The sequence below is a fragment of the Fundulus heteroclitus genome, chromosome 8 (genome assembly GCF_011125445.2).
Source record: "Fundulus heteroclitus isolate FHET01 chromosome 8, MU-UCD_Fhet_4.1, whole genome shotgun sequence".
Classification (NCBI taxonomy): domain Eukaryota; kingdom Metazoa; phylum Chordata; class Actinopteri; order Cyprinodontiformes; family Fundulidae; genus Fundulus; species Fundulus heteroclitus.
Window position 1 is genome coordinate 584,509 of NC_046368.1, and position 22,848 is coordinate 607,356.

Below are 22,848 nucleotides of genomic sequence, written 5' to 3' on the forward strand. Positions count from 1 at the left end.
TAAATAGATTAAACAATTGATGGTTTGCATCAAATATACCATTTTGGTTCACTTTAGTTGGTATAATCATATTTGACAAAAGGCCAAGTTTAGCACAAAGAGTCTTAATGATAGTTGGTTGGCTGGACAGAATGATTATTCTCACTCATCTCATCTCATTTAAAGCTATAGTTGGTAATCTAGATCAGAAACACTTTTTGTTATACTGGGTAAAATGGTCCTTCCATTCTGAACGTTGTCAATACATAATTTATTCAGAAAAAGGCAGTTAAAAAATGTGATCTCTGTAAAAGCTGTAGGCCTGTAAAAACTCTGACTAATCCTCACGTAACACCAGTGTGCGTGCTCGTTCCTTCTTAGTTTCCGCTTGCTGGCTGCGCACGCGCACTTCTAGTGTTTATGTATCCGGTTAGCTTAGCGGTTAGCTTGGGTGTTAGCCGTTCATTGTAGCTCTGCTGCTCTCACCATATACTTTGAACATGGCTGAGAGTCGCAAGAAGTGAACCGCGTACAAGTTTATGAGAAGAAGGGGAAAGCGCAGTTATTCAAAAAGGGACTTGGGGAAACTTTTGCAAAAAATCGCCAACTTTACGTCAAAGTTTTGACATTCAGTGTCAAAGAGACAAACTGTGAGATTGGGAAGGCTGTTGCAGTCAGAAGATTTTATTGACATGTCACATCCACACAGAATGGTTTGAACATGCGGAGAAGTTCAGCAGGATGTAAAAAAACAACAACAAAAAAAACCAAAAAAAAACAAGGAGACCCAGCACAGACCTTTGGGGAACGTCACAACTTAGCCCGGGTGATTGATAGAGTAAAGTTATTCAGACGGAAAAAGGTATACAGTTAGTCAGCTTTGCTCTCACTTAATGTAAAACAGATACAACTGAGGACTGTTGTTATATGTTAAATGATGTGTTTCTATTCTACAGTTTTTCCCTCTATATACTGCGGACTGCATGATAATATCCCAGGTATTTTCAATACTTTAATAGACTCTACGTATGACGTATATGAAAGCAAAGCTCCCATGCAAGCGTGCAGTAGTTGGGTTTGCCCAGGCTGAGGGTAATGAAAACAAACATTTAGAAACGGGCTGGTCAAACATTTGTTGGGTTTTTGTAATTTGAGACTGAAGAAACTCCAAAAGCCAAACACAGATCTACAAACATGTCCTTTAAAGCCCTTTATCATTCTGCCCAAGTGGAAACACGCTCACTCAGTGGTTATATTAAGTGCAGGGGAACCAAGCTGAGCGCTTTAATGTTTCCACTTGATTTGGAGTGCTTGGCTCACTTCCTGCCCGCTGTCCGAGTCAGGAAATGCAAACAAAGGGAGTGGAAGATTCTCTGCCTACCAATTTCCTACTTTTCCACCGTAAAAAAGAAGACGAAAGTAATCCCCCCCCCACCCACCAAAATCACGAGCATGCATGACTGCATATTGTGACCCTTGTTCCATTGTATCTGCAGAACAGCTTGAAGGAGCAAAAGTGGTAGCACCAAACTGTGCACATGCTTGCCTATATGTGTTGGTCTGACCGTGTTGGTGTTTATAAAGCTTAGTGAGAATTTTGCCTCTGTTTTTTTTCTAAGCTTTCTGCTGAGCGTAAAGCCTGGCAACAGCAGCAGCAGATGGTTCGTAAAGTCTTTTTTTTTTTTCCCACTTAAATCCAAGGACTAATTTCTGAGTCCTTGCGTTACATAATTCGCTCTCACTCATCTGACTAAACGTACGTCCTGATCTGCTGTTGGGATTTATTTCATATCATCTCTTGTTTTTTTTTTCTGTGTCCTTTATTGAACTGTCTGGATGTTCTTTGACTTTGTAATCTCCTGTGCTGAAAAATAAAGATTTATACCTGTTTGTTGAAGGTAAAAAGCTCGCCTCCTGCTTTTACACTGGTGCTAAATCTTAGATATTGATTGGTGAATCTCTTAAACTTCACCCGAGCGTCCACCCGTGTCAATTTCCTCCCTCTTTCTAAAGCTCGCAGTTGGAGTTGCGTCCGTGTTTCTGCTTAAATATGTGTTTGGAGAATAATTATCTGCTTCCCACATAAATAACACATGAAGTGCTGACCAGAGGTGTCGGGATTGTCGCTGCATCATAATTTTCAGGAGAGCAGATATTTTTTTCAAATTTAAGACGATTGCTTTCATAACAGAAACGCTTTAGCGGTTTTCGTGATTCTGATGAAGCGACAACATTTAGTCATTAGTTCAGTTTAACATTAATGTTCCTCAGAGCTTCATAGACCCATGCCTGAGGAAAAGCCAGAGAGGCACAGGGCCCGGACAAAGTTGGCAATTTCTGCGAGGTAGTACAAGGTAAATCATTAAATTCCCTGTTTTTCACATGCCATATTGTCATGAAATTCATAGCAGCTATTTGAAATAGCATAATATAATCTTTCTAGATCATCTGGACTCCTGGATCTTCTCTGATGCGTTCATGTCGTCAGCTCACCACACAGGTTTTCCATAGGATTTAGGTCTGGGGAGTAATATTTAGTGTCTAATGAACCATTTCTATGTTGATTTCAGTTTTCTATCAGAGGCCACCAGATGTTTATTCAAAATACCCTGATTTTTCAGACAAACGTATGATGCCTGTCAGTCTAACGGGATTCATCGAGGCTTTTGAACAGAAATAGAGCCACAATGTCGTAAATCCTCCAGTTTTCACCAGTTTCATTCCTTTTTTTTTTTTCTTTAGGTTTTGGCAAGTCTCATAGCGTTGGGGGTAAAACATTTTGTCTGGTTGAGAGCAAAAAAGGAAGATGATGGCTGTAAAAATGAGATTTTTTAATATTGAAGTAGCAGATTAAAGCCAATTGTATAAGCTGCAAGCAGGACAGGGTGTGCTCTGGTAACAAGATGCCTCCTGGATATCATGAGCAATGCGGTTGCCATTGTGTCTATATAAAAAAAGAAAGTTATTTAATGAAGAGAAGATTTCCGGTCAGAGTGGACACACATGAATGTTTGTGAACTTGCACAAAGGCTTTTTTAATATGATGTCGGACCTGGTTATCCTACCAATGTGAGACTTGAGATGACAGTCCAATGAAATCTAAGTTTAAAAGAAAATTGCGTGGGCAACTGACTGCGCAATGAGAAAACGCCTTACTCTCATGAACCAAGGCTGATGAGTTTCTGACATGATCCAGGCACCGTTAAAATATTCTTGCCAGCTAAATGATTTTCATTTTATCTTACGCATCTAAGGATAGTTTAGGCATATTGTTAATCACACCTATTAAGTGTTTTTTTTGCAGTAACAGCATTTCCCACTGAAAAAGACAAATTTTCCTTTGAAATGGGGAATTTTTCTCCATTTTAAATCTTCTTTTTTTTTTTTTTTTTTTTTACAATTTCCCCAGTGGCATAAAATGCACACCTGATAAATCCTTGGTAATTGAAGCATTTTATTCATTTCTTTCCTTATTTTCTTAATTTGATCAGATTGTTGATGAATTCCCAGCGATACATTCATGACTCCCTGGTTCTCTTGGACATAAATGCCACGTGACAAACGGGTCCATTACCTATAGCTACCATTCAAAATGGGAATAGTGAGAGAACATGCTATCCAAGTAAGGCAGGAAATGGCCGCGAGAATAAACTCTCCTAAAGCTCTGTTCACAAATGGAAGCAGGGTTTCCAAAGTCCGACAGTATTTCTGGGAAAAATAAAAGGCTCTGACTGCAGAGGGAAGCTCCGGCTCCCAACAAAAGCCTGGAGATCGCTGTCCTCACCCTGCTTATATCAGCCCATATCTGTTATGACAACACGGACGCCTGCTGCGCTGTTCACCTTTAGCTGGGCCCACCTGACAGCACCGCCGTGCTCATTATCAGCCTCTGTCTGCCCTCGTCTGCCAAACACACCTGCTGTGACCTTACCGCATCCCCCCCGGCTCTCGCAAGCCGCGCGTGTTTGTGTGTGTGCGTCTAAATTAAATTCTTTCAAATAGACAGTAATGAGGCCGTCTGATCATCCGAGCCGATAGTGAGAGACCAATCCGTCCTTATTTGGGTCTGACCCGATTAAGCCTGCCGAGGAGGTGGGTCGTGACGATCACAACGCAGGGCGGGGCGGCGGAGAGATTTGCTTGGTGAAAATGTGCCTGTGTTCTTTCCGCTGAATTTATTAGACACAAAGCTCAGAGGTTTTTTTTTTATAAAACACATCGAAGCTGCGGTTGGAACCGTGGCGTCAGCATGAATGTCTTCAAGGTTGGATGCTTTTTAAATTTCAGATGAAAGACACCCACAACAAGAGGAGTGACTTACAATGCTGGGCCACAACTTATTCAAAGGATTATTATTTTTTTTTTTTTATTTACCACACGAAAAGATTGCTTTCGCCCGCCTCGTCTTCTGTATAATTTCTGAACTGGTTTCCCTTTACGTCTCTGTCTCCCAGCTCACAACAGGTGCCCTCAGCCGTTAGACTGTGCCCAGCTGAGACGCCACCACTGCCGGCCCGGCTCGTCTCACTGCGGCTCCTGCCTGTCCCCGTATAGAGAGAACGACGACGGACGCTGCGTGCTGTCGAGGCGCCATAAAAGTGGTATGAACGGAAAAAAAGTCACATGCCCCACGTTTACCCTGCATTTAAAGCTCATACAGACAGTAGTTATGGTTTTAACATAGATTAATGTAAATACTATATAGGTGCAAGAAAGTGAGAATTGGTGAGCTTTACAAAATTTTCCTTTGGTTACATTGATCACAAATGGGTTTATGAAGGATGAATGAATAGATTTAGTTATTGTTTTCTGTCTTGCTATACGATGGTAAAATTACAAAACACTTCAGTGCATTGTGTTGTTTTTCAATAGTAGTTAAGCATGATCAAAGACAGATTAATATTATTATTATAATTATTGCCATTGTTGTTCTAATTAGTTTTTTATTCTAACATTTTATTATAAAAGAAGAATTGAGTGAGAAATAATATAAATAAGCACATTTTATGTTAAAAGTAATTAATGATAATCTATTCTAAAATAAGTAATGCATTAATTAAAATAATGAAACTAATTGCCTTATTATTCATATTGTTAATATAATTATTTTCATTCAGTGGCTAGTTTTTATCATGATAGATCTGATAAATGGAATAGGGAAAAAATTGCACATTCAATAATCAACAACAAACGGTTGCATACATAGTTTTATGTCCTTGCGTTGTTTATGCAAACTTATATTGAGCATTTTGATATGAGCTAGATTCTAGAGTACTCGTTACAAAAGGTGAATCTCCTCCATACAGATTTAATCAGGTCTTCTTTTTATACGCAATGTTGGTTATATTTATTGACTGCATTAAGCTTTGTGAAAATAAATTCATCTTCCATTGCAGGTACATGAGCACACAATGACATTTTTTGAAAAATCCAAACTTTTACTTGAGCACACTTATACACAGGTAAAAAAAAAGCCTATGTTATTAAATGATTGTAACTGTTACGTGTACATTTAACCACGTGTTTAAAATGTGACAATTTTTATATGATTTTCTGGGCCATTTTCTTTTCCATTGGTCATAAACAGTGAGCAGGATGGTTAGTGGGCCAAAAATAGAAAATATCCCAAAGCTCACTCTTATGTTGCGTTCACACCGAACACGAACAAGGGGACCGGAGCGAGGGATTTAAATGTTAATCCTATCTAAAGGTGTGTTCAGAAGCAAATCTTTTAGAACGATGCAAATGAAGCAAAACTGCGAATAGAGCGAAGCAAGAAAGCAAGAAAGAGGCAAAATGTCATGCGACCAACTGCAGGCAATCAATGCGAAAAATGTATCTTGTTCACATTCGGTGTGAATGCACCTTCAGAGAACTGCAGCAGAATCTTGGGGTCAACAATCATTAGAAGTTACACGCCAGAGAAAAACTTTTTTGTCCTACCATCACAAACGTAAAAAAAAAATGCACAGTCTGCTAAATTCTGCTGCAACTTTAACCAGAACAAAGAGCTTTGGTCAGATGAGACCAAATACCAGATGATCTTAAATAAAAATCTGGTGGACTCTGCCAGGAAATTAAAAATAGGTCCTCATTGGATGTTTCAGCAGGATATTGACCCAGGGCATATGATCAATTTAACCTTCTACCATGGGTATCTCAGTCAACTGACCTGAGGAAAATCTATGCAGTGAAGACAGGAATGCAGACAAGATGACTCGGGACTCGGGGATCGACATTTCCCCATTTATTCTTTGCCAACAACGATGAACAGGATAACAACCACAACATGCAGTACCCAGTTGCAGCCAACACTCACAGGAGAATACTACAATAGGGCAGGATACATTTAATGTTAATGAGTTAAACCTTTATGCATTTTGACCTATCTGACAAGAACCGTGAACAGAATAAGCTAACACATTATGCACTGCTCAGTGGAAGCTTTAAGCAAACCTTTAGCATGACAAGACACAACCAAAGTCAGCATAACTGTGTTGCTTCCCAGCTAGTTACACAATATTTATAAATACAATTTTCCAACCATAAATTAAATTAAATTAAATTAAATTTTATTTATATAGATACATGTCATCTAAAGGCACTTTCCAAAGTCAAATTCAATCAGATTATACAGATTGATCAAAAAGTTTCCTATCTAAGGAAACCCAGCAGATTGCATCAAATCTTGACAAGCAGCATTCACTCCTGGAAAAGCGTAGAGCTACAGGGAGAGTCGTCTGCATTGTTGATGGCTTTGCAGCAATCCCTCATACTGAGCAAGCATGAAGCGACAGTGTAGAGGAAAACTCCCCTTTAAATGGAAGGAAAAACCTCCAGCAGAACCAGAACCAGGCTCATTATGAACGGTCATCTGCCTCGACCGACTGGGGGTTAGAGAAGACAAAGCAGAGACACAATAAGAGAGTTAAAAAAAGCACACATTGATCCAGGAATCCTTTCTCCCTTATATGGTAATAGCGGGTGATCAGTCTTCTCTGGATGATGTCACAGCTAACAGCTAACAGAACGCCAGACCAGGTGTAACTACTATGAAGAGAAAAAATGACAGAGAACAAAAAGGTAAATAGATCCAAACATTCACTTGACTGGATGGAAACAAATATTATATGGTTGAAGGGGCCCGAAATATACTTCAAAGACGTATTAATCAACTGAATGCATTTTGATAAAAAAAAAAAGAAGTAAAAACCATCCAGCTATCCTGCTAGAAGATATTGCAAAAGGGAAAAGGTTATGGATGTGCAAGGAATCTAAGAAACTAACACCACAGAAGAAGAAAAAAGGAGGCGGGGCTTAAGCTCAACACACCACGGTTATCAAGATAATTACAGTCAGATCAGATGTATGATCCACTTTGGAGAAATAACACATTTTATTCAATTATAACAAATGTTAATATAAACCAGTTACACGTGACAGAAGAAGTGGTCAAAGATCCCTCTCTCTGAATGCGCCAACCTTTTGAGACGTTAAAGTAGAAGGCTAGGTGCTGTGCCATTTCTAGAGAGGGTTGTACAAAATCTTCCTCCACGGAATAATAAACTTAAATTGAATTCTTCCATAATTTCCAGTGTGAGGTTACGCTACTGCAATACAAGCAGAATTTATTTTCAGGGTGTTGATGAATGTGGCGGACACTATCTATACTAAACAAGTGAGACTTGGGGGCTCAGTGTTTTTGTCAAACACACGTGAACACGTAACGACTGCAGGATTCAAGCTGCTGATTGTCCCTTTTGGAAGACGGAGTACTTTATAAAGCTAAACCGTGGTCCTCCTGTGCCATTTCAAGCATTTAGACGTGAATCAGTTCAATTCAGCTGCGCTTGGTTCTCCGTTCGGCTGCAGTTATGTCACTCCATCTCTCTGTGTGGTTTTTGCTTTTCCTCCGTTTCTCCCATCCATTCCTCTCGAAGCTGCAGAGCGTTTTCAGCTTTAATCCAGCCCTGCCCCTGCTGCGTTTGCAACACACACACACACACACACATATATATACGCACCGCCCCCGCACTGGCAGCCGTAATCACTGCGAGGACATGCTTCTCTCTCTCTTTTGCCCTTCATCTTCATCCCTGAATGTAATATCACTCAATGAAACAGCCAGGCTGTGAGACCAAATCTCATTTTCCTGATTTCTATGGCAGCGCGTGCTTGCGCTTCAAGCAAAAGCATGAAGGGGAAAATAAGAAATCTTGAGTATATTAAAGCAAAGTGGCTTGCCTCGGTGTGAATATGTATTCGTGTCAGTGGGAGCGTTGAACATGCAGAGGATTAATAAATTGGATGGGCGTTTCAGCAGCGGGAGAGGATCCAGCAGAAACCCGGCCCCGATTAATTTACAAGCCTCAGATAAAAGGAACAAAAATCACCATTTGGATGTTCAGTAAGAAAAAGTTTCCATCGTCCAGAAGACGGGAGGATGATTGTGGCGTGGTGCATCACACGGACATTTTGGATGCATCTAGTGGTTACATTAAGCCACCTCCGAAGAGTGACTCTTCTTTTCACGCTCACCACGCCGATCCGCAAAGTGGGTTCTGAACAGAGGAATTTCTCACAGTTCCCCTTAATTACTCAGAGTTGCACATATCGTGTGTGTGTGTGTGTGTGTTTGCTTTGTGAGAGGCATGGCACGTCTTTTTAAAGCGTCAGAAAACAACGAGGCGCTTCAGGCCAGCTGCTGGCGTGGCAGCCCGGCAGCTTTAACTCGCCGTCTGGAAAAAAAAGAAAAGAAACTCATGTTGGAGCTGTTGTTCGTGCTAGGTTATTGAAAAACGTAAACCACAACACGAATGCTCTGTTGCTCTGTTTGCGTGGCGTGCAGGCAGTGTGCGATTTAAAATGAAAGCACTGATCCAGGATGCTGCTGTCATCGTCCTCGCCGAGCACCGCCCAGAACTAAAGCTTGTTTCACGGCCGCCTTCGGCGCGTTTTTGTCAGACAGAAAATCCTGGAAGTTCCTGCTTCAGGCGTCTGTCGCTGCTAGTCCCTCAGAAACAAAACTGTTTATTTATGACTTCACAAATCGTCTCTTATGTTACATTAAACAGCCCCAATTAACGGCCAAAACCCAGTTTACGAGAAGGCAAAGATAAACCCAACCACCTCCAATTCATAATCATCGGTTCACTTTTCTGAACAAGACTATGCAAAAACATATAGTGAACAGTTTTGTACATTAGAAGATGACAAAACGGGACCCAAGGTTAAAAGGGAGGTGTCTCATTAATTTGTCTCAGATAAATTAATAAATTAAAATAAATTATGTCCTGAATTTTTCCAAGCTTTCCCTGGACTCTAGTCAGGAAAATCCAAAGATAACAGAGCGAAAGAGTTAAAATGTGAGTTTGCCCTCGCGGATTGTTAGAAGCTTTTTATTAGGTTAAATCTTTAATTAGGTTAACTTTCTTTCTGGATCCCTCAGAAGTTTTTTGGTAGTTAGTTTTATAGGAATACAAATTAAATTAAAGGAACACTTAGGGTCTAACAAAAGATCTAAGGCCGCCATGTCCAGCTCCAGTCCTTCAGGGCTGGTCTCCTCCATGTTTTAGATCCGTCCCTGCTCTCACACATCTGATTCAAATGAATGATTTGCTTTTTCGGTCTGTCATCAAGGTCTGCTGAGGCCTGCTAATGAGTGCTCAGACTCATTAGATTCCCCTGTGTTGAACCAGGACAGCACCTGAAACTTACAGGAGACCAGCCCACTGACTCTGGTTTGCTGAGAGACGCAGCAAATCTTCTGGCAATGGCACAGAGTGGCGTGCCGTCCTGGTGGAGTTGGGCTGCCTGTGCAACCTCTGTAGGGTCCAGGTATCGCCTCAAGCTACCAGTAGCGGCACAGACCCTGGTCAAAGGCAAAGCTACTGAAAAGCAGTCAAAGAATGAGGAGAGGAAAAACTGTCTGAGGCCTCCAGCTGCAAAACCATGCCTGTTTGGAGGTCGTCTCTTTGTTGCTTCTTTAGTGAATCTGTTGATAATTTCATTAACACCAGAACAGCCAACACTGACTAACTACCTCCTCTGGTACTGAGCTGACCAGATCAATATTCCAGGATCTTAACTAACTTCATGTTATTCTCTGAATAAAAATGTTCCTTTATTCTTTTGTGCAGTGTATTATATGATGAGTAAAATGTGAATTGCAAATTTTTTAGTCACTAGCTACAATGTAGTCATTCGATAATCATATACAATTGGATGTGTTAATACAAATAATTTATCCTTCAGACAGACCCGTTTTTAATATACTAGACTTAATTATTATGTATTATGTAATGTTTTTAAAACATAAACATAGTTAAGCAATTGATACAGTTAAGTAAATTAGTAATTTCATTAAGTTTATCACCACTTTACATACAGTTGCTACCCAGGCCTTAGTTAGACTACGATTATGCATTCACTGCATCATAATATTCACCTGAATTCATCCAAATTTATTCCAATACCATCCAGTTACAATTTAATCCACTATAATCAGTTTGAGGTTCTAACCATCAAGTCAATCCAATCCAGTTAAATTAAATTTAATATTCAAAATACAGTCTGCGTTGAATCATTTTACTTAAAATAGATCGTTATGCAATCTGATTAGGAGATAATGTTCACGACTCGATTCATTTCACTCAGTTTTGGTTATTACTGAGTTCCTTAAAGCATTATCCCCGGTTTTGTTTGTCATTGTTTTGATCAGCGGATGACGGAAAACGTGGATATGTGGCGACTTTAAATGTGTGACCTCTGACTGCAGGGATTCCTGTGGGACATAGAAAAGTCTAGGGGGGAAAAAAACTGTTCATAGTTAATCTTTATTAATTTATTCTTTAAAATATTTTAGAGAGAACAGAGACCTGTGGAAATCCTTAGAAAATAGATAAAACATCCAGGTTATTAAACTGACCTACAGTTAGATTCCACTTGATCTTTCTTTGCACTCTTCCGTGTTTCGCCTGCGTTGGTGGAAGAAAAGGTAAATATTCGGAGCTCATAGAAGTCTTTCATGTTAATCTTAACTGCTATGAACGGAGAGATGTGGCGTGTGCACAGTAAGGGAACAGGTAGCCAGAGCCTTCATTGTGAGCGGGAGCTGCCTGTGTTTGACATGGAGGCGTTCACTGCCATTAGTAAACAGACAATATGCCTCAAAGCCATGTCCTCTGGTTCAAAGCACAAACACGGGGACAGAGGAGCCACTCTGTGAAAGCGGCTGTATTACGTACGTTGCTGAAGGCAGGGCGTGCATAAAGTGGGTTTCGGGTCTTTTACCGAGTACCTTTTTGTCCCTTCTAGCTTTTATCTCTTATTTTCGTTTGTTTCCCCCTTTATGTCCTCATCTGTAAGTGTCTCACAATTGGTGGAGTAGCGTGCAATACCAGCCAGCATCCAGCTGCAGTTTACGTAACACATGACCCGAAGAAAATCCCCTTAATGCACACGTTTATTGTACTAAGAACTGTATAAACATTGTTTTATAGACTTACAATGATAACCTGCATAGAGACTTACAATACACACACAGACATAGGTACCATTTCTGTGTAAAGAGTTTTTTTTTTCTATTATCATCGTCGATCTGCCAATTAAGTCCAGGCTTCATTATTCTAAATTTAACATTGATCATCCCCATGCAATTAATCTGAGCTTTTTCATTTACACGTTTGCACAGTTGGGAATCAAAGCTGATAACAGGCAGTACATTTTTTTTTTTTTTTTTAGCAGGTGCTGTATAAAAACGAAAGCGTCAAGCTCGCTTCATCAGCACCTCCTAAACTATCTCCTTGCTTAAATGAACAAAGTAAAAGGAAAGTTGCAGAATTTAACGGTTATTGGTGTTTGCCAATATTTTTCTTGCTAATTGTTTTGCATCTTTTTTGGGTTGGGATATTTACTTCACTGATAATGGATGTGCGTTTTTTATTTCAGTCGTTCCTTTTGTCAGGTTTGCCTAGTTAAATATTCCTCGGGCTATCTATAGATATTAAGCTTTGGAGTGGTGGATCAGTGGAACAATCATTTGAGTATTTTCCCGGCTCTGGATAAGCGCGCAAAAAAAAATTGGAAATGTTGGTTGTTTTCGTCTGAATGTGGCATCCATCCATCCATCCATCCATCCATCCATCCATCCATCCATCCATCCATCCATCCATATTTGTGTTTAAAATTAGTTTGTCTGTCTAAATGCCCATTCATTTGTTTATTCAGCACCCATCCATCTGTCCTGGCCACTGTAAAGATCTTTGCTGTAAATTCATTGTAAACCTTGGAATTTATACTTAAAATATGAAACAAAATGGGCTGACAATGATGCGACTGTAATCTTATTTGTGAAAGCAGCTGCAGGAACCCTTTTAGTTATAGCTGTTTTTTTGTTGTTGTTTTGTTCTTCACGAAAGGCGTACTAATTTTACAAAGCCGTAGTTAAAAGGGAGGTGAGGCTGTTTACTTGGCTTTAAAACATTGTCGGTCAAATTTCATTTGGTCATTGAGAGCCGTGCACTCGGCTTTGACTGCCTTTATTCACCGGCTCAGATGCATGGCACTCTCTCCAGCCAAGAAGGAGATCTCATTATACGGTGCTGCCCTCTGTCATTCTGAATCCAAAATACATTAAGGAGTAAATGCATGTTTGCTCTCTTTCCCCTTTTAGTTTAATGGTTTTGTGGAAGTTTTCCTACAGACACACAGGGGAGAGAGTAGAGGTGCGTTTTAAAAAAGAGCATTGGGAAACTTTATTTCATTTATTTCAACAAATCAATTCAAAAATGAAACTTATAGAGATTTATTCCTCACGTGGAGGGATAGGATTTCAAGAGGAATATAGATTTTTGTTTTTCTGATTATTTTTTTAGCTTACAGCTAATGAAAACCCCAAATTCACATTTGCTAAAACATATTACAATATTCCAAAAGACCAATAAAAACCTGAGAGTATTTTAATGCAGACATGTACTGTGTATTGTGGCACGGAGGTGATCAGCCTGTGGCTCTGCTGAGGTGCTAATGAAGCCCGGGCTGCTTTGATAGTGGCCTCCAGCTCCTCTGCATTGTTGATCTGGTTGCTTTCATCTTCATTTTTAACAGTACTCCATCCTCATCATTAGGTTTAGGTCAGACCAGTTTGCTGACCAATTAAGCATGATCGTTAAAGCAGGTGTCGGCACTTTTGGCTCTGTGGGCAGGTGCAAGGTAAAGGGAAATGAAATTGACTTGAAACACAGCGGACCAACGGCAGCAGGTGGCATTGCTCCAAATATCATCACTGACTGTGGAAACGTCCCTCTGGACCCCAAACAACAAGGATTCTGTGCAATTATACTCTTCATCCACACTCTGGCACCTTAATTTACTCTGAACCATGGAGCAACAGTCAAGTCCTTTTTTTTCCTTTGCCCATTTAAGGAACTGACATTACCTTATTTCAGGATTAGGTTTAGACAAGCAGTGCAGAAGTTGTATAATACAATGTATAATGTAAAGGTTTTGCATCACAACCCTCCCACGGCTGTGGTTATCCCCTGTAGCTTTTGCATCCGTTATCCGGCACACTTTTTCCTTCCATTAAACTCTCCATTAATTGGATAAAGTGCTCTTCTTGAGCGATGTCCTTCTGCGGCTTACCCTCCTGGATTGAGAGTGTCAGGGACTGCTGGACAGCTGTCAAGTCACCACTCTCTCTCATCAACATGAACATAAAAGCTAAACGAGGGAAATGTATCACCTTAAGTTAAATCAGTCTTAATAATATATAAGTATCGACAATACGTTTACTGGGATACACTATTAAGTCTAATTTAAATGTTGTCCAGGAGCATTTGCTTGTAGTTGGATCAGAAAATGGTCATTCAATTTCTCAGAACATCAAGTGTTGTTCTGTAATTGCCCACCAGGTGGCAGCAGACCATTGCGGCGCTCAGAGAGATGCGATTTGCTTGGTGAAACATATTAATACTGAGAAAATATACAAACTTTGATTGTTGTTAAATTAGAATAAAAAAAACCATCAAATGACTGACACCATATCAACCTTTTAAATCATTATATAGTTTGAGTATTGACGGGTTTTTACAGATTTACCTTACTGTTTGTGAAGCTTTCAGCTTGTGTTTTACACTTTATTATATATATATATATATATATATATATATATATATATATATATATATATATATATATATATATATAACTATAAGGCTGCATTGAAACGTTGTAACTGAAAGGGCTGCACTATTTCAGCTTTAATGAGCAGAATTAATCTTTAATGCATCAAAAGCTTTCAGAGCTTTCCTACTTATTTGAATTGCGATAATCTATTTTCAAAGCCCTTCATTAAATGCTTTCGTTGGAAAGATTTTCAGTTTTGGTGTTATTTGGTATTAGATCACAAGGTCCCTGCTTTTGTTTAGCAAGTCAGATCCTTTTCCATATCTATTAAATGCATCGAAACCTATCACCCCACAACATGTACTTCAATGTACTTTTTAGAGATGAATAAAAATCATCTAAATGTTTATAGTTTTGAGTCTTAAAGTGGGAGTAAGTTCTTTGGATCAGTAAGTTCTTACAAGACTTAAAGTCTTGTAAGTTCTTCTTAAAACTCTCTCCATCCCCCAAACCTTCACTTTTATGTCATGTTATAGTCCTTAAGAGAAAAAAAATCTAAAAGGGAAACAAAAATTGGTATTTGCCAGGAAAGCCTGATCAGTGCAGGCTCTATATGATCACATTAAGCTACATCGTAGTCTGAATCCTAATATCTCTTAACGAGAACATTTGGACAGGCTGTGTCTGTGTGTGTAGTTTTTCCGGTGGAGGAGGAAACGTTTCTTTTTAAGTGGGAAAAGACAACAGTGCAGATGTGTGTGACCCACAATCCCCGTTGAGATGTTTAGTGTTTGTTTGTTGTACCAGCCTGCCCCCCTGGGTGCTTCTCAAGAGGTTATGGGTCATTATCAGGCCGGTGACAAGACTCTCTCCTTCTCCAGTGAGAGCTGTGCATCCTCACACACAAATCACTACTTTTATAGGCGACTGCTTCAGAAAGCTCACTTTTTTTTTTTTTTTTGTAAGCGACATTCAACGTATCAACAACAGATCTATCCTCTCTTCTGCGTCTCCTCTTTACATCCTAACCTGTAGGGGCCACCCGTCCTGGAGCGAGCACACAGGCACAGTTGGCGCTCTCAGCCACCTGCAAACTACAGATGGCACATCCCGCCTCCGCAGACACCTGCCACGCGGTGCACTAAATGGCCATTAGTGGGGGGGAGTTGTGGGGGAAAAAAAACCAAAACAAAACAAAAGCCGCCAGTGAAAGTGCTGCTATGCCATATCATACACATTAACTCAGCCAGATGGCCATCCTTCTGGAGTGAAAGTGACACTGTAACCGCCTTCGTGATTTAGGCTACTTGTTCAGAAGGAGTTACTGAGTTGCACCTCTGTTATTTTTCACTGGACGGTTATAGTTATAATTATAAAAGATAGGGTGATATTTCTGCTACTTTTTATTTTAAAAACCAAAGTGTTTTTTTTATCTTCTTTCCTGGTTGTCTTTGTCGGTGCTAACAATTTTTACCACGTGACGCTTTACGGAGGGAAATAACTCTTTGATGACCTCCATTACCAGCAGGCTTCGGGGTCTATTGTGACGGCCGCAGGAGAAGCCCAGTGAAGCCGAGGTCGGGCTGATTGCTCTGAGGCCCCCCTGCGGTGCTCCTTCCCCTGGCCACACACACACTGTGGACCCCGGTCGCCCTGGAGCCCCGGGGCCGTCCCGCAGGAATGCGCTCGGCTGTCTGGCCCAGAGGGCTGTTAACAACAGTTTAGCATTGTCTGCTGCTTTTTTAACCAGCTCCTCAAACAAACATCCCACACGGGCACACTCCCTGTCTGTCAGTTTTACACGGGACGTCCTCAGCACACCTGTTCGTCCACGCAGGCACGCTTAAGCACATATCTCGCTTCTCGGAGCATCTGTTTGAGCTGAAGTTTGCGAAAGCGGATCAAAGTCACCTGTACTAATGTGCCGACAGTCTATGTTTTCCATGTCTGGACCTGAATGTGGAAAACCCTTGTTATTGTTTTGGAAGCTAAGTAGAGCACAGAAAAAAGGCGATTGCAGTCAAATGGGACGTTCAACTTCAGTCGCTTTGTCCAAGCAGTAGTTGGTGGTGAAATTAGCTTCATCATTACAGAGAGCTTCCTGCGTGTTGTTGGTAATGTGTTATTACTGTGTTTTAAGGATGCTACGCAATTTAAAATGATTTGATAAATATTCAGTCTAGTAAGATGGTTAAAAGAATCACCTGTTGCATACGTTTATTGGAGGATTTAGACTTTACTGGTCGATAAGGCTTTATTTTATAGTCGATTGGACCTTTTTCTTTACTTTTTCTGCCTAATGAATTTTCCCTCATGGGGTTCTGAATATTTTTATTATTGTGGGCTTAAAAGGACACTACTTGGCAATAAATAAATAAACAAATAAATAAAACCCAGTAAATGGCGAGACATTTTCTTGCTCTAGTCACCAAAGTAAAATGGGACAAAGACTGGACGATGCTTGATCCATGAGCAAAAAGATCACTGAAAAAAAGATACTTAAAATGCTTTCTGATTAAACACTTTTGAATAAATCATGAACAATACCCAAATAAACATGTTAAAAAGTCAATCGACCAACTAACAACAATGTACATATACCTAAAGGCGACTTGGGGAGACCAGTTATCCTCACAGTCCTGTTTTTGGACTCTGGAAGCCAGAGTACCTGGAGAGATCTCATGCACAGTGAGAACATGAAAACTCCTGGGAGAAAGACCCCAGGCCGGGATTTGAACCTTTGCTGCAAGGCAGCAGTGCTACTAACTGCGCCGCTGTGCAGCCTTAAACAACAGACTATCAATGGATACGTTTCAGTGTAAACCATAAATAAATAAATCTACAACCTTTTATTATTAACAGCTCTCGGTTGAGATCAATCAGTAAACAAATGCACCGCCTCCAGTATTATAAGCTTTAACCTAAAATAAGTACATTCATGAACTTTAGTATCAACAGCTTTAATCTGCTACAATCGAACACATGGAAAGGTGTACAGCCTTCTTTATTATTATTTCTGAACCGACTGCTTTTTGAGGACAGTGTTCAAGAAAAGAGCGATCCTCCTGGTCAATGGTTTTCAATGCCAGCTGGATCCGTAACCAAAAAGCTCAGTGCAGTTCATGAGGCTTCGTTAAATTGCCTCTCTTTAGAGACGATTTTCTATTCGGATGCTTTTTTGAAAAGGCTTTGTGAAACTGTTCAGTCGTTCTGGGTTTAGAGAGGGTTTTCTGCTCACAAATGACACTCAAAGAAAACCTTGATTTCCCAGCTAAAACTCGCAGAGTGGTGAGCGAACGGTGCTTTCTGCCCTTAAATGTCGAAACCTTTCTTGTGTGTGGTTCTGATATGGATTGGTACTGATCCATCGTGATATTACACTTAGATCTGCCCCAAACATCTTGGGTTTTCCTGGCCCATTTGAAGTGCTAGTAATTTAGATTTTTTTTAACACTGATTTCTGGTTTTGGTGCAAAAAATATTTCATCAAGTGTTTGAATTAAATACAAAATGTAATGAGAATTCATAGTTCTAGGAAAACCTTTATAGTTACAGCGTGATTAAAAGGTAAGGTTTGAGGTAGATAACGATCAGGAAGCTGGAGTTCTTCCACTACTACAGGGGTGGGAATATGTGGTAGTTTTCCACTGGGATGCAAAACGGCTAAAGGGGCCCAAGAGAAGGGGGCCTAAACCCAAATGTGTAAATGTGTTTGTATTTAGGTGCTTCATGATGTAAAAAATGCCTCCAAAGTCAGAATAAATAAACCTTTTTTAATCTCATTAGTTGTATCAGTGCTAAAAAAAAGTTTTTATTAATGCGTTTCAAGTTTGCAGAAGCGTACTTCTTTATTTTATTGTCTTTATTGAAGCTTTAATTGTTTTTTTTGTGGTTTGTTTTTTTTAGGCAAAGTGACGACCTTCACTGATCTGGACGAAGAAATTGATTTCCTTCACTCCATCATAGAAAAGCAGGAAGTGTCGAAGATCAAAACAACAGGAAATCAACCTGAGAAAACCGGTAAGGACTCTGCGACAAGATCAACTAAGTTACATTTTGCACCGCGCTCCGTTGTTGAAATGACTCCTCAGTTGAAACGATTCTTTGTTTTTCCTCTGTCTCTGTTTGCCTCCAGCTTCCATTTCCTCCCAGATGGAAAGCAGGACAGGGGCGTCCAGACAGAAATCCCAGAACCAGGACCGGCTGTCGGGGGAAATCCCGCGTAGCACCGCGGCAGCTCCGATGCCCGCGGGCACCGCCCTCCCTCACATGCCGACCACTCAGGAGAGTCTCACCGGAGCTGATGGCCGAGCCGGTCCTTTAGTTGTGCCCCGACCCCAAAACGATACCACCATCGTCAGTGAGTGATGCTTTATTAGCAGATAATGTTAGGACCTGAATCTACTTGACCTCTAAATGAGCATTTTTATGGATGGACTGATTTATAGATATTGTTCATCCTCAACCAAATTTCTCTGTTCTGGCCATAAGAACTGCCAGAGAATCAAACATGAGCCCACATGAAGAGTTTCTCGTCACATTTGTAGTCAGTTTTCCTTTAATCAAACTAAAATCTTTGCTTTTGTTTTCATTTCTCTGCAGTCATAATCTCACTGTGTGTCATCGTGGGCACCGTGGCTGTGATCTTGGCTTCTGTCTGTTATGTCAAGTAAGTATAAAGGCAAATAATGCCGGAAAAGGCAAAAAAAAAAGTGAGAATTATGCTCCTGTTGGGAGTATAGTGTTTGATTGTATTCCTCTTAGCAAACAGACCCGATGTAGAATACTTTGTGGGAATAAATGTTAGAATAAATGCTTTTATTGACCTGTTCCTATTCAAAAGTCAATTAAAGAGTCGACATCAAGCTCCATTGGTTTTTAACAATCAAATGATACAGATAATTGAAAATCTTTAAAGCTGATTATCAGAATTAAAGATTTTCAATTATCTGTATTATTTGATTAGTTTTTATCTTTTAAATCATGTTTTTTTTTTTCTCATGGAAGGCCTACAGTAACCTGACAACAGCCAGCTGTATGTATCGCTCCGCCTAGCTCCACTCACATACATCTGGGACACCGCCATAGGCATTGCCTTTACTGAAGGCTGGGCCTTATCAAAACTCCTTGCATATGATTGGATAAGCCACTTGTCTGTCATCTTTATCAACGTGCTATTTCAACCACTCACACCGAAGCTAACCCGTGACGCTGATGAGACCGACGCCGGAAAAAAAAACCTTTTTTTTTTTATGTGTTTGCGGCTCTAGTGCAGGGTTTCACCCAGCGCTATCTTGGCGAGGCGGCCGCGGAAAACGTGTCGTCCACCCCCCCCGCTCCGCAGAGAAAAAGTCAATCCACCCCCCCCCCCCCCCCCCCGCTCCGCCTCGCAAAAGCAAATCCATGCGGGAAACACTGTAGTGGCACACCTTTTATTGACAGTGAGCTGACAGGAAGAGGGGGAAGACAGGCGGCAAAGCACCGCGGGTCGGAGTCGATCCCGGGCCGACCGCGTTGAGGACTAAAAGTCTCCTTATATGGTTAGCGCTAACCGCTAACCGCTCCGGGGCGCGTCCGCGTTGCGCGTCCGCGTACGCGCCCCGGAAAACAAAACTTGCCAAATCCGGTCGGGAGAAGGGCGAAAACATGGTTTCCACCAACAAAAGCCTTCAGAGCCGTTCTCTGATGTTCTTTTAATGAAACAATATCAGATAGATTGGACAACACGGAGGAAATAGCAGCATCAATGCTAACGCTTGCTTCCTCGATGCGAGCCGCCATTGTTGTTGGAATCTCACGGTGGCGTCTCCACTACGTCACATCCATGAAACACCCGCCCTGCGTCCTGATTGGCCAGACCAAAAATTTGGTTGGGGAAATCATTTTCAATGAGCCGTGTCCCAGATGTATGTGAGTGGAGCTAGGCGGAGCGATACATACAGCTGGCTGTTGTCAGGTTAGGCCTACAGTAGGATAACATTAAGAATTTGAAAAGCTTTAACCTAAGATACTGAACATTTAAAACTATGCATAAAAGCGAAGTGTGTACAATTTATCCAGAATTACATCTGGGCTCCAGAAAGTGTGTTGCTGAGGTTAGACCTGCTTCGGTACATTTAACCAAACATTAACGGGGTGTACGTACATATCTGAGCATGCATGGATCAGAGAAAATTAAAACTAAAACTAGAGAAACTATTTTTGTTTTTTTTTAAGCCATTACTGTTTTATCAACAGAGCTGTTTAAATGTCTTGCCAAGTTAGATAATTTGATGTTAAATTCATGCACACAGTGCATTAGAGCATCTCACCTGAACTGGAAGTGTACAGTAGTTGTTATCATGCAAGCTGCTGCTGTAGTTTTTTTAAAAATGCTCAGACCAGATCTGCTGTGTTTACAGTACATGCAAGAAATACCTCTGACCTTTCATACTGATTTATTTAGCACATTTATTTTGCATTAAAAAAGAACGACTACTCATCCACACAATCAGGCAAACAATTGGTCCTTTAGTTCTTTCATTAGAATTGTTAGAATGTATTTACTAAACTTCCTTTTTGCACAAATTTAGTTTAGAAACCTATCTGGTCCAACTGAAGTCTCAACATTTGAAACAGTGCAGAGTTAAATAAACATATAAACCTCGTTTTTTACTTAAATGGACGAGCTGTTGTATGTTTTATGATTTTAGTGACACCTGCGGGTAGTTGTATATATTGCATGCAACTAGGTTCTTTGAATTGATTGGTCAGATTCACACAAATGGTGTATTTGGAGATATTTCTTTCACCTACATACTAAACACTGTATCCTTGAATGTAATGATTAATCAAAATGAAAAATCATGAAATTTAGTTTTTATTTTTCTATGCATACTGACTAAAAACTGCTTTGTAAGCATGGCTATGTCCTTTTTTAAATTACTGCACCCTTTCTGACTAAAATCAATGCGTGGAAGAAAATCATTTGTTTTAGTACTTCATGCTGATTAAAATACAAACCACAAGGAGTTAACGATGTATCAGAATGCCAGACTTTAATAAAAGTAAATACCTTTTTGCCATTTTACTCCCTGTAATTAGGGAAAACGTATGATAACGTGGCTCCTAACTTGAATTAATTGAAATCAAAGGCATGTTGTGGGAGAGCATTTGCTGAAGCTGATCATGACTCCCCCTACAGGCTGCGGACAGAATCGCGCCTTGCAGAGAAGGTGGATTACCCTGCTTTCAAAGGACCGAGCCTTCCTGCAACCACAGCTAACGGTTCTTCGGTAAGTGCCAGATTAGCATCGTCCCCTGTGTTTTCCATTTCACGCTTATTCTGCCAAAAAAACAAGATGCACAACACCCCCACCCTCCCTACACACCCAGATTTAAGTTTGAGACACCTTTAACACCTCCTTCTCTGTTTGGTCCCCCAGGTGGGTGATAAGAATCTGGCTAAAAGCGCTCAGATGTATCACTATCAGCACCAAAAGCAACAGATGATTTCAATGGGAAAGTAAGTTTCCTGTCTTTGTCTACACGGCCGTTTTATCTTTTCGCGCCACACTTAAAACCTCCGTTTTTTCCACCAGCCCCAAACCTGATCCAAAAAGCGCCGACACTGAGGTCACATCCGACGAGGAGGAGGTGGCAGGAGGCTTCACGGTATACGAGTGCCCCGGACTGGCCCCGGTGAGCACACAAACACCTGAACGCCGTAAAAGTGATCACAGATGGGTTGTCTTATTTTAACGTGGATCATCTCTTTTCCCAGACTGGTGAGATGGAAGTGAAGAATCCTCTATTCGACGATTCAACTCTAGACTACCAGGGGAACCCCAAGTGAACGTCCGAACACCTTGCAAACACTCAGACATATATAAATGAGAAATGTCTCCGGAAGAAAGCTCCTGTTTTCTCTCTGCCTGCATGGAAATCGAGAATGATGTTGTGAAAAATGATTGTCTTCTCATCTGCCTTCTAACATATTGGCCCCGCTATGGCTTTTTAATCGCTACAGATGTGTAATGGGATCTCCTTACGTTAATTTATTTCTGACACTGTTGTAGAGAAACCCTGTCTTTTAATTTAATTGTTGTTGATTTAAGTCTAAGTCAAGCTAGTGTTTGCGTTTTGTTCTGTTTAAGTGTTTGATTCTGAGTTAATGTCCCAGTTCTTTAATTTTGCAGCTATTTCCAAAGAATAGATACTATATACGTGTGTCTGTGTATATATATATATATATATATATATATATATATATATATATATATATATATATATATATATATATATATATATATATATATATATATATATATATATATGCACACACACACTCATAAGAATGCATTAAACCAATGCAGATGCCCTCTCTAATTTTGTTTTAACAGATTTCATATCAGTTTTCTGTAAACCTGCATCGGAAAATGGTTAGTGAACTGTAACTGCTGGTGTTGCTTGTGTATTTTCCTGTATAGGCAGGAAGTATAGATATAGTAATATAGGTGAAAATGAAGTACTTAATGCTGTCCTGCATGGTTTGACCGTACTGTTTTTAGTCATGGCGAAGCTTCGTGGAGCCATTCTGCCTCCATGTGCGTGCATCCTGTTGCTGCTGGTGTGGGGTGAGGGAGGGTGGGGGGGTGACATTCAAACGCTGGAATGAAATCGGAGATGAGCTGTACCTCCTAGATGTTTTTACCTGTAATCATAATGATCCTGTAGTGTCCTTTCCTTACGTTCTTTGGTCTC

At 40.4% G+C, this 22,848-nt stretch overlaps 1 protein-coding gene across 1 annotated transcript in view; it reads left to right on the forward strand.

The window, feature by feature from the left end:
- npdc1a (neural proliferation, differentiation and control, 1a) overlaps window positions 1-22,406 on the forward strand; it is a 29,959-nt gene extending 7,553 nt beyond the window's left edge. The window contains exons 2-9 of the mRNA XM_036139806.1: window positions 4,434-4,580; window positions 18,013-18,126; window positions 18,242-18,466; window positions 18,709-18,775; window positions 21,290-21,380; window positions 21,531-21,610; window positions 21,687-21,786; window positions 21,869-22,406. Of these exons, the coding sequence (XP_035995699.1) occupies window positions 4,434-4,580; window positions 18,013-18,126; window positions 18,242-18,466; window positions 18,709-18,775; window positions 21,290-21,380; window positions 21,531-21,610; window positions 21,687-21,786; window positions 21,869-21,940 (896 nt within the window). The 3' untranslated portion in view covers window positions 21,941-22,406. The remainder of the gene's footprint in view (window positions 1-4,433; window positions 4,581-18,012; window positions 18,127-18,241; window positions 18,467-18,708; window positions 18,776-21,289; window positions 21,381-21,530; window positions 21,611-21,686; window positions 21,787-21,868) is intronic.
- Window positions 22,407-22,848: the final 442 nt, after the last annotated feature.